This window comes from Panthera tigris, chromosome A2 (assembly GCF_018350195.1).
Source record: "Panthera tigris isolate Pti1 chromosome A2, P.tigris_Pti1_mat1.1, whole genome shotgun sequence".
NCBI classification, from domain to species: Eukaryota; Metazoa; Chordata; class Mammalia; order Carnivora; family Felidae; genus Panthera; species Panthera tigris.
In genome coordinates, this window is record NC_056661.1 from 152,260,328 (window position 1) to 152,272,713 (window position 12,386).

General features: G+C 43.9%; 1 protein-coding gene across 4 annotated transcripts in view; it reads right to left on the reverse strand.

Moving 5' to 3' along the window:
* Window positions 1-1,845: 1,845 nt before the first annotated feature.
* The window catches only part of KIAA1549 (KIAA1549 ortholog), a 136,384-nt gene continuing 125,843 nt past the window's right edge, over window positions 1,846-12,386 (reverse strand). For 2 of the 4 annotated variants that reach the window (XM_042973289.1, XM_042973285.1), the window contains 2 exons: window positions 10,271-10,416; window positions 1,846-7,582 (listed from right to left, as the gene is read on the reverse strand). In XM_042973289.1, coding sequence (XP_042829223.1) covers window positions 7,328-7,582; window positions 10,271-10,416 — 401 coding nt within the window. In that variant the 3' untranslated portion in view covers window positions 1,846-7,327. The remainder of the gene's footprint in view (window positions 7,583-10,270; window positions 10,417-12,386) is intronic. The other 2 variants (XR_006213053.1, XR_006213050.1) reach the window with 2 other exon arrangements.

A 12,386-nucleotide genomic window follows, 5' to 3' on the forward strand; every position in this document is an offset into this window, starting at 1 on the left:
CAGCCACTCTAAAGCAAGTTCACAGTAAGTTTTCTAGACATGTTCTATTTTACGCTTCTGTATGCTATCCTTTGGCAAGAGTACAGCAAAAAAATCATTCAACTACACAAATGTGGGTTACCTGGACGTGGGGCTGTAATTTTTCCAAGTCCTCAACACAGGAAAAATCAAGCCTACACCAGCCTCATTTATTCCTCATGAGGGTGTAGCAAGGAACGTTCAGGAGATCTTTAGAGGAAAAAAGTTACTAAACAAATAGCAGGTGGTCCAACAACAATAAAAACATTTCGTTAGTTTGACTATCTCAGACACTGGACCAAAGGCTCTCTCTTGGGAATGCTACAGTTTCTCGTTTTCTTTTTACCTTAAGCTACGCTTGGCAGGTATAATATGGAAGAGGAGACAGAGGGAAAAGAAATGCCAATTACAGTTTAAATTCATATTCATGTCAACTCGGTGTTCAAGGTCTGGGCATGGGACCAGCCCGACCTTTCTTGTAAGCCTTAGCTACTTCTGGCAACTCCTTGTTCTTCTATAGTTTTGAAGCGATTTGCATGCAGAACATCTAAAATGCCTTAGGGGAACGAGGTGTGCCAGTTGGTCTACCCTGTATTTTATTTTTTGTTTTTAATCTAAAGCTGTGTTTACTAAAACATAAGGATCTATTAATCAAAACTACCACAACGACTGCTTCTTCAGCTATGTCAAAAACACCAGAGTATCTGGCCCTTGTGTGTGCATGTGTATGCTCTAAATTTCCTTTATTTTTCCTTCAAGGATTAATATTTGGTTTTGTTGAATGTGCTTCAACTTTCATAATATCCTATTCTGTTGCTTACTAGGCTTTTGTTTTCTCTTTAACATTAAACCTCTTAATCATTTAAAACATACTTGAAGGTCTCTTTCATAGTGGTCTATTTTTTTCTGATTTTTTAGGTCCAAACTCTCCTTGTGGTTGCTCCTGCGACTTTTCCTTCATGAAGGTTTATTTTCACCCACGACTTGCAGCTGCTAACCACGGTTCCGACTTCAGCAAGAGCTGGCCACCCAGAGGAGCACGGCAGTTGCTGGGCTGTGGGTGCCCATGGAAGGCTCACGCGAGCCTCTGCACGGGTCTAGGGGCTTGATCTGCACCAAACTTGTTTTAAAATTTTTAAATTATTTTAGATTTCGAGAGAAGCTGTAAAAATAGTGTTTCTGCATGTCCTTTACTGACATTAAGAGAAGTTTTAGTAATCCTAGTAAAGTTAGCAAAACCAACAAAATTAACCTTTGCACAATACCGCTGACTAGCCTAGGGACTTTATTTGGGTTCCACTGGTTTTTTTTTTTTTTTTTTTCCTCTAATGTCATTTGTTTTGTTCTCGCTGCTCCAGGATCCCATCCAGGCTTCCACATTTCATCTCCTTGTTATGTTCTACGGCATTTTGTTCCCTTGGCTTTCCTCCGTTTCCAGGCGTTGTCTTGGGTTTCATAAACAACTCCAGGTTGACCCTATTACCTTTCAAGATTGTGCAGACTTTGATCTTCTCATTTACCTTTCTAGATTGTAGAGTCCTAATCTTTTAATTCCTAAATGAATCTGCAAGCATCAATTTGATTAGTGCAAAACACAGTGAGCAGAAGGGGGTGGCACCAACCCAGGGGAGTGAAAACAATTCTGCGAATTCCACAGGCTGACGAGACTCCTTTCCACTTAATTCCTCAGAAAATCAAAGTCGTAGGTGTTCTCGCCAGGGCCACAAAAATTAGAGAAAAAGATCATCTCCTTCAACCATCACATTTCACAAATGAGAAAAATGATCACGTTACAAAGGAAAGAAACAGAAAAATATCACTTGACACCAATTCATAGCATTTATTGACATTTCCATTTAAAATGCTAGGAAAGCAGTATAAATTGTAAACATGGAAACCAAACACTTGCATAAATTATTTCAAAAACTCTACAGCACATTAGAAAACAGTGCAGCTAATTGAAGGGTAGAAACATAACTGACAAATAGAAGGGAAGGTTCGATTACTAAATCATATACCCACACTGACATTTAAGTGCCCGTTTGAGACCAGCAAACCATGATTGTCAAGTTCAAGTTGCAGTATTGATGCCACAAGTGGCCTCAATTGACTCTGCGTATTTTCGTACATTATCACTCACAATCCAGGAAGGAGAGTGCAGGAAGAGTCAGAGGAACGTGGACCTTGACAAAGTAGGAGGAGACAAGCAGGTATCCCAGAATGGCTCTGCTGAGCCTCCTTTCCTGCAAGGGTAATGAGCCCAATCTCCATGCTCCTTCGAAGATGCTCTGGAGGAGGGCTAAGCAGAGTGTATACCCCTTCCTGAAATGAGCCCTCTGGTGCTTAGAGCAAGTGCGTTAATCGGTGAAAGCCTCCTTCTTTCCCCCCATGAACAAGAGGAACAGCACAGGGTGTCTGGCTTGAACTTGGCCCTGTGCTCTTCCTAACTTGCACACTTAGGTTGTCAAGTCATGAATACTTGAATCAGGGGCATGAGACCCTTCACGACGCTCCAAGTTGTCCAGAAAGTTCTGGTGGAATCAGGGACCAAGCGACTCAAATCTCTGTCCCTTCTACTATTCACTCTTTCTTTAAATGTGAAGTGGCCCCAGGGCAGAGCAACCCAGAGGAAGAAAGGCAAAGCAAGGAGCCTGCATAACTACCCTGTGGGAAACTAATTTGGACTAGACCACCTCAGTTTAAGACATTCATTCCTTCTCTCACTTGCTTGCGGGTTCCTAACTTTGTTTCATGTTTCCAAAGGCATTTAAAATGCTTTTCCTAAATTTCAATGCTGCTGTGTGTTCTTAAGATAAATTCTCAAATGTACTGTTAACACACACAAGCATGGAATTAGGATCGTACCGTGAGGTTTCAGTTTTCAAGTCTTTGTAATATTAGAGAGAGGAGTCCTAAGCACTGAAAGTTGCCTCCAAAAATATCAAAAGAAACCTGAAATATACACACCCCTTATTCATTAGGTAGTAAGTGTGAGCCTGTTACATTTTATGAGTATGTTACAGCAGTTGCTCTTAGAAACCCCTCTCACCTGTTACAAGAATATCCATTAATGTGTTGGATTAAATGTCAGAATGAAGTTCAAGTTACCATCCCATAAAAATGCATTTTGTGATCAAATGGTCAGTGTGCAGGTACAGAAGCAGACCCCCTCACCCTCCCGCCGGGACAAATGTGGATAAGCAGGCTCTGGAGACTGGCTTTGGAGGTAGAAATGGAATGGCTGCAACTCACCTCGAGCAGAGGTCAGTGTGGTACTTAAGACTGGAAGCCCCCTTCTCCCCTGCCCAGAACCTCAACCAGCTTTCCTTTCAACCAGCAAATTCATTCATGTCTAAGAATCCAGTAGGAAAGGGGACGGGAAGTTCATGTAATGATTAACGTGTGAATTACTGCAAAAGCAAATCGGTGTCCGAGTGACCGGTTCGGCCACTGGAGCACTAAGAAGTGCGAATACAGTCAACACTGACCCTGTACACAGTTAAATGGGAGGCTCAAGAAGCACAGCATTACCTGTTTCGGCCCAAAGCCTTCAGGTGCCCCTCTCACCTGTGCTTTGCATCACAGGCCTCACGCCCTGAAAAGTCCGGTTGGCAAAACCCGCTTAGTCTGCTGCTCAAAAGTCATATGCCACCAAAATCAAACCATATTCTGAAATTAAATAAAATCTGGAGAAAAATTGTGTAGGTAGCTACAAAGAAGTGGAATGGATTTATTTATAACCTACTCTGCTCCACAAAGGATTTAATGTGGTGTTAGGGCTGACCACTGAGATCGGCTCTACGCCATAAACCTTGGTGGAATTCTTGCAATATTTTCATACTTTATAATTGGTTCCTCCAGCAGTTCTTGGTACCTTTCTCTTCCCTCCTCCAGACTGGATCTCTTGCTGAGCAGACCTTCTTCGCGGACCTGGCCATTTTCTTGCTGTACTACTGCAAACCCGTTCTCACAGTCCCATTTCCTCCTCTTGTTTTATTAAAACTCCTTACAGAGTGCGGTTAGGGATCCTGTCCTCATACTGCAGCAGATCAAGTTCATGTTCAATGACAGCTTCGCCCACTTTCTACGTCCTTCCTCAGGCCTACTCCCAGCTCTTTCCTTGCCATCTCACCAGCTCCCCCGTCTTCATTACAGTAGCTTCTCAAGTGGGCTTCTCCCCAGAACCCCGTGGTTTCCAAAGTGCAACTTCCCTTCTCCTGAGTGAGTACCCAACGCACCGGTGTATTTTCAATGAATCTTTCTGACGTTCACACCACATTATGTATCTGTATCTTCTTCTGTCTTTTATACCCATCTGTGCTATCTGCCTTAGACTCTAAGATCTCAGAACACAGGGCTCATGGTGACTTTTTTGGTGCTACAAACAGCAAAAAATCATGAGCAGAAAGATGTTTGATAAACACTGTTTTGAAATTAATGGCAACTGAAGCGAATTTAAAGCAAATCGGGAGAGCAGAAGAGACACACGGAGACCTTAGTTTTGCTCTGGTTACCTCCACGTGAATTCATTCACTGGTAGATGACAGTGTATCAGACTGTCCAATTCCAGTGCAATCATACAGATAACATCTTACATTTCACCAAGCTTTGTGCTCCCTCCTCAAAGGCTGTTTGCACATAGGAGCACATGTGAATCTCAAAACAAGAAATTCTGGGAGGTGGGCAGGGGAGGTCTGTTCTCGTTCAGCTGATGAGGAGAATGAGGCTCAGGAATGGACCTGACACAGCAAGTTGGTGACAGAGTAGTCTCTGAAAACGATCATTTCTCCAACTCTCTCTAAAACTGTAACTCAACTTCATAGCTTGCATTATTACCACTAGAACTTTCAAACTAAGGAAGAAGAGACACAAAATTTAACTTTTCGTTTTAGAACTCCAAGGCCACCCACGATCGACATGAGGACCTTTCTTTTAAGTAGATCACGTTAACTGAGCGTCCGGAGATCCATTTGGGTGTGGTGCTCCCCACAACAGTTAGTCTGTCCTGAGTTCTGTGACAGGTAGACTGCTGCAGGTGTTCAGAGAACACAAGTGCAGACCAAGTGTGGTTTACGACCAACTCACGAACGTTGTGATCCCACAGGCCTGCTCACACCACACCACACCCTGCCGGTTATCACATGTTATCTTTGGTCTTGACATTTGCTTAAAAGTGTATCAATTCTAAGCACAACAATACAGGTAGAATCCTTTCATGCTCATCTGAAAGGCATCAAGATCCCCTACTGCAGCTCCCTGGAGAACAGACATCTGGTTCTGTGATGGACGCAGGAGGTAACGATTCTTAGTACACTGGGTACAAACACAACACTGAGCAGAACAGAAGGGAGCCTGTGTTTATTCCACTTGCTGTCACACAGTCTGAACTCACTGTAAGGTGTCCCAAATAAAATTCTGCTTGGGTATCAGGAAACCTGGTATTTCTGAATGACATGCAAAGTACTCCTCCATTTTGGGGAGAGTCTGGTATGTGACCAAGACTGAGAGGTAAGAAATCAAGCCCAGAGGGGGGTCTTCTCTCCCACACTCCTTGGAGCCTTTGAGGGCTGCCTGAAAAGGGGTCTCCGTTCCTTTAACATCCTCGAGAGACTTCCTCTCCTGCGCCCCTTCTCTTCCAGAGGGGCAGGGATGAAATGGCTACATTTAACTTCCCAGAAGCGAGATGCCCTGTATCGTTAAGACCATCTGACAGACTTCAATGAGGAAGCGCTGAAACATGATTCTGGCCCCCAGTGATTACATTTTGGAAACCTATTTCAGCTGTTGCAGGGTTCTTAAGACTTGATGCAGATTTCGATTCCTCAGAGTCCTGAATTCTGCCTGTTGATTTGTGGTTAGTTACAAGTAATAGTTGATCTAATAAAAAAGGATTCAGAGTGGAAATCAGTTATCTGTTTTTCTTCTGAACTTCACTCAAGTACCAGAAAGCAGAACGGCCCTTATTATTATGATCCTTCCTCTAATCTGGGAAGTAGGGAAATGTTTACTTCAAGAGTGAATCTCAAGAGAGGCGATACCCTCTGTCAGGCCCCAAGGACGTAAGATGGTTTTAACAGTCACTCAGCGGTCGTGCACAATAAAATCAGAAACTGGGAGCAACTCCCTCCTTTCCCTTGTGGTCCTCAAAGCTCCTCTTTACATTTCTTGATTTATTACAGAGAGGCTGGACCGAACTCCATTTCATTTCCAGGTCTTGAACACAGAGAACGTGATTACTAGAAATGCACTCGTGCATAACAATCTGTTGGCCCTAGGAGTTTTCATAGACAATTTTTGCTCGTGGGAGATTTCTCATTCAAATGTGATTTGCGAGCAACTCATCAGCTAAGTGCAAGGATTAGTTATGACCTCCTGAAAGCCGCCTCCTCTAGCACTGGCCTTACTGATGGCATGCGCTGAGATGGGATGCTATTGACAGTCACATGCGCCCAATTGATTAAACAGCAAATACACTTAAGAATGTAAATCTAAACTTCGATATGTATTTTGAATAACCAAATAAATAGTAACGTTTCCCCTCCCCGCGCTGGGAGGTTTGTTTGTTTGTTTTCTCCTCCCTAGGACAAAATGAAATCCTCAACATACTCTTCCACTGAAAAAGCCAAAGTTTGCATTTCACAGACATAAAGGTGAAGGGGGCCCTCGGAGCTGTAGCACCAGAAGTAGAAGGAAAAATGCAGATGATGGCTTCTTTTGGAATCATCAGGCTCTACAATCTATCATTTGGTTTCTCACTAGTAGCTTTGTAAATTCCCCAACAGTCTTAGTATTTTTGTTGTTAATACGACTATTAAAATAAGTTCCTATGGAGAAAAAGAGGAAAATCAAGCTGTTAATAAAATGTCTTCAAATCTCTTTTCTCAAAAAACAAAGCAGCAAGTTCATCATACAAACCAGTCTGAATCACATCTTCCCACAGAAACGCTGGATTCCAATAATCCCTAAACCATCTACACAATTTTCATCCTTTACCTTTAAAAAGGAGACTAATTTAGTGATTTTTGTTAGCTTAGTCTTATGGTTTGTCTTCATGAAGTGCTGCTGGCTTTTGGCCAAAAGTACGTAAATTTCGACTGCAACCCAAGTGGTCAAAAAATTGCCAACCGATTAAAAGCATCATGAGCTGTCATGTGACTTATGGCATCTTCTAAAATTGCAACTTGCTCCCTTACATGGGCGCCTAGCCCAGGAGATGCACATCCTCTTACAAACACCCACTCAGTTGATTTCCATTTAGTCTTGCTTCCACGGGAAGCAGATACTTGGCAAATCTGCAAGGCGAGGCCGATCAGCTGTGGAAGTTCTGCACGGCGGTCTGTTTCTGGGAAAGCCGGAGGAGCTCCTCGCGGATCGCTTTGATGAGAGAAGCCGAGGAGTGGCCGGGCTGGAGGTCTTCTGTGGAGCTGGTGGCGTAAGCCAGCCCCGCGCCCTGCAGCCCCCTGTGTGGGAGGTTCCCAGGAGGAGCGGAGGGCTCCCTGCCTGAAGTCCTTGGCACCTGGAACAGCGGTGAGGAAGAATACTCCTGATGGCCAAGCATGTGCGTCTGAAAGAACATGGCAAACGTTACTGTATTTCCCATGTAAGAACAGCAGGGAAAGTCAAATTCGCTGGTGGTAGGTGTACTCCCAGGACGACTTCTGACCACTGCCCACCCACCCTGGCTCTCCAACAAGGCCTCAAGGTGGGCTGGACAGACTGTGGAAGAAGTGCTGGAGGGGGAGCAGTACAATAAAGAAACCCTTGGACTTCACAGATGCCTAATAAATACTTGCTTAAAAGCAGACAGAAGGAATGATGAGGTTGGCCAAGTCTCTGGGCCTCTATGTGTGGAGGTCAGTGGTCCACTGGGAGAACAGGAAGGGACCTAGAGAGCTGGGGTCCCTTCCCTGAGGAGGTGAAAGGTCAAATGAGGGCATCTGAGAGCTGGAAGAGGTGAGCAAGTCCCTGCAGAGCAAATGACAAGAACTGCCTCCGCTCTGGGCCTGGAGCTTTGGGAGGGTGTGCCTGTGACACATGCTGAGACCACAGAACATGCACAAGATCACAAAATCGTTTTCCATTTTATTCATGTGTGTCTATTGACTGTTCTGCAGACCTTTTTCTTTAAAAAGTTATCTGCACTGGGGTACCTGGGTGGCTCAGTCGGTTTAAGTGTCTGACTTCAGCACAGGTCATGATCTCGTGGTCTATGAGTTCGAGCCCCCCGTCGGGCTTTGTGCTGACAGCTCAGAGCCTGGAGCCTGCTTTGGATTCTGTGTTTCCCTCTCTCTCTGCCCCTCCCCTGCTCATGCTCTGTTCTCTCAGTCTCTCAAAAATAAATAAACATTAAAAAAAAAAAAGTTATCTGCACTGGGGTACCTGGGTGGCTCAGTCGGTTGAGCGTCCAACTGTTGATTTTGGCTCAGATAATGATCTCAGGATTCATGGGATCAAGCCCCATGTCAGGCTTTGCACTAAGAGCACAGAGCCTGCTTGGGATTCTCTGTTTCCCTCTCTCTCTGCCCCTCCCTACACGCTCTCTCTCTCTCTCTCTAAAAAATAAACATTTTAAAATAGTTATCTGTACTGTAACACACGAGTTTTGCCTATATTTACATAATATAAATTAATCTGGCATTCATTTGACCAGAATTATTACTTTTCAGTGATTTTTTTTCATATTTTTTCAGTGAAAAATCTCTCTTTGGATGTACATATAAGTACTAAATCTGTGGTTTCACTTATGCTAAAAATTAGCCTAATGGTAAACATGGCGTTCAAGCTCTAGAATATTCCTACATTTCACGTTTCCAAATAGTGATAAAAGAGGCAGTATAAAGTGAACGCTAGATCTGATAGGAAAACACAAAGCACAGTAAAAAAATAAGCTGGGCACAACGAAGGCAGAAAAAGAAAAGTGTGAGCAAATGTCAAGTAGACACCTGAGATTCTAAGTATAAGAGCATATCTGATAGGGGAAAATTACATTCTGGAGTTAATTTTCTTTCTCTGAATAGTAGAACCATCTGGCCATGAAAAGAATTTAGTGTATCTGCTGGAAAGACACATAAATGCATGTAAAAGTCTTGAGAAAAATGAAGGAAATCATTTGTGGAAATTACCTGTGCCCGTATTGACTCCATTCCTACAAAGGAGCAACCAAAGCAAGGAGAAGCCTCTAAAAGAAACCCTATGCGGGGTGCCTGGGTGGCGCAGTCGGTTAAGCGTCCGACTTCAGCCAGGTCACGATCTCGCGGTCCGTGAGTTCGAGCCCCGCGTCAGGCTCTGGGCTGATGGCTCGGAGCCTGGAGCCTGCTTCCGATTCTGTGTCTCCCTCTCTCTCTGCCCCTCCCCCGTTCATGCTCTGTCTCTCTCTGTCCCAAAAATAAATAAAAAACGTTGAAAAAATAAAAAATAAAAAAATAAAAAAAAAAATAAAAGAAACCCTATGCCTTGGAATGCTCTAACCTGTGAGACTACGGCAGAAGCATCTCGTGGGGGTCAGAATGGATATGACGTTGATTAGCCCACCACAAAGCACAAATGGTGAGCAAGTAGGCATGTGAGATCATACACGTGTATACAACAGTAACACCAAAGATCAAGTCCAGATTTTAGTCACCTACAGGTTCACATTCTCTACTTGAAAGTTAAAATCAGTGAGACAGAAAGCAGAATTGTGGTTGCCTGTAGCTGGGGGAGAGGCAAAGGGCACTTAGTGTCTAATGAGCACACACTTCCCATTTTACAAGATGAAAAATGCCAAGGAGACGGATGGGGGTGATGGTTGTGCAACATCATGAATGTATTTGAAACCACTGAGCTGGGAACTGGGAAGGGTTAAGATGGTAAATTTTATATTATGCGTGTTTTACCACAATATAAAAAAATTGGAAAAATTTTCAAAGTAGCTGTTACCTATAGGTCTCTGCCCAGATTTTAATGTAACGAACATCACTTTTATTACTTTTTCTGCAAGGTTATTTTCAAAAATTCACTACTTTAAGTCTAAAATCTGCCTCAAGAAAGATGATACACTTTTGAAAAGTTCAATGCCAGTACTCTCCCCCTCTCGGTGGGTGGGAATTTATGATCTAAAAACTGCAGGCAAAAATACACTTATGGAGAAAAAAGTGAGGGAGTTAGTTACAACTTTTATGTATGTAGGTTTTAAAGAGTGATCCTCAAAGCAGAGGCAGAAGCAGCTAAATTAAGTGATTATTCCGTGATGACCCACACACAAGATACTCACAGCCTCTCTTCGGCCCGCTTCATCCTCCCCGTAGGAAGGCCAGCCTGGTCCCCCATACTGGCCGCCTCTGCTCGGTGGGATTTCCACTGGCTGGGCTCCAATTCTGCTTGCAATCCCCACCTGTGTCAGGTGCTGAATCTGGGAGCCTGAAGGAACAGAGCGGGCACTTGGGTCAACACTTGTTGAGAAGCGAAGTCGCCTGGCAAGACGCTTGGGTTTTGACTATAGATCTTCCTTACGGACAAGGGATACAAGTGTTGTTCAAACAGGGCCCCAATTCCATCTCCAGAGGATGATACTTCCTAGGAAAAACGGACTGTGGATTTCTTGGTTCCTCTTACTTCCGTTTAATACGGTGCCTAACAGTGATGTTCTTATGTTCCTATATAGACATCAGAGGACGGGGAATAAAGGCTATAGCAGAGGGCCTTTCCACTCATTTCCAAGAGGTTATAAAGAAGGATGATCTTATTGATTCCAAAGAAAGAAGGGAAAGGTTTTGGAGAAAGCTGAAACCTGGCTCCTGTGTGCTCGTGTTTCTGAGACTCACGAGGAGAGAAAATACAGTATGTATTTGTTCTTTAATTTTTTTTTTTTTCAACGTTTTTTATTTATTTTTGGGACAGAGAGAGACAGAGCATGAACGGGGGAGGGGCAGAGAGAGAGGGAGACACAGAATCGGAAACAGGCTCCAGGCTCTGAGCCATCAGCCCAGAGCCCGACGCGGGGCTCGAACTCACGGACCGCGAGATCGTGACCTGGCTGAAGTCGGACGCTTAACCGACTGCGCCACCCAGGCGCCCCAGTATGTATTTGTTCTTAAAAGGCAGGGTGTGTATTTCTTTGATTTCAGAATGTTTACGTACATTTATGTTCACTATATTTACACTGTTTCCACAACTTAGGCATGTCATAATTAAAATTTTAAAGCCACCCACCCAGCCTCTTCAGGGAGCTATGCTGATGGCAAAGCCAGGAGTCTCTCTACAGCTCATTCTCTACACGTAGACAAGCTGTGGCCTCGGGGAGCTATGAAGGCCAGGCTGTAAATGACATATTTTCCTACTCCATCAACTTATGGCATATGGATATATCCCTACTCCATAGATTAAGGGAGACAAAAAAAGTGACCTTTAAGCTCTGGGAAATCAAATACTTGTTCCCAAATGCTCCCAGGATCATCAATTCCGTCTATGCTGTGCAGACTGGCCCTACGAGGTTCAGAGATTTCAGAGGTAGGGAAGGGGGCCCTCTCCTTCTTCCAGCCTTCTCCTACTCTAGCTGTCAAAGTAACAGCCTCCATGAACCAAATACATGTTTTTAAACAAAGGAATGCCACAGTTTCATTTGGATGTGTAATAACTAAATGCTAAAGGTCAGAAAAAAACCTGCTAGGCTCCTGTCAGAGCAATGTACCCAGAAGAGCTCTTGCCAATTACTGAAGTTTCATAAAATTGATTAAAATTATCAGGACCAGGGCACCTGGTAGGCTCAGTCAGTTAAGTATCCCACTTCAGCTCAGGTCATGATCTTGCAGTTTGTGAGTTCGAGCCCCACGCTGCACTCCAGTGCAGAGCCTCCTTGGGATTCTGTCTCTGCCTCTCTCTCTGCCCCTTCTCCGCTTGCACTGCCTCTCCCAAAATAAATAAACAAACTTAAAAAAATAAAATTATTAGGACCATCAGTACGGTTTGCTCAACAGATACTGGTTGAGCAAATCCTGCAAAGAACAAAAATGTAGCACGCTGTTCCCCAGCATTTACCAAGGTGCACACAAGTGCACAGACAGAAAAGCATACCTTTGTGTTAAAAGTGCAATGGTAGTCAAAATCATAATTCAGACACAATTCTGTATCTTGCTTTGTTTACTCAACAATACGGCACGGGCTTTCCCCATGATTCAAGTGGGGCATCACGCCCAGGAAGCCTGGGTTTGCATTCCAGCCCTGGCAGTGACAGCCCTGTGACCTTGGGCAGCCGGCTACCACTCCCACTGAGCCCTGATGCCTCTTTTCTCACATGGGGAAAAAACACCCACTTCATGATGTTATTTTCAGAATTGAAAGAGATAAAATAGGTCAAGTACCATAAACATAAGAGGCAATTGGGAAATCTT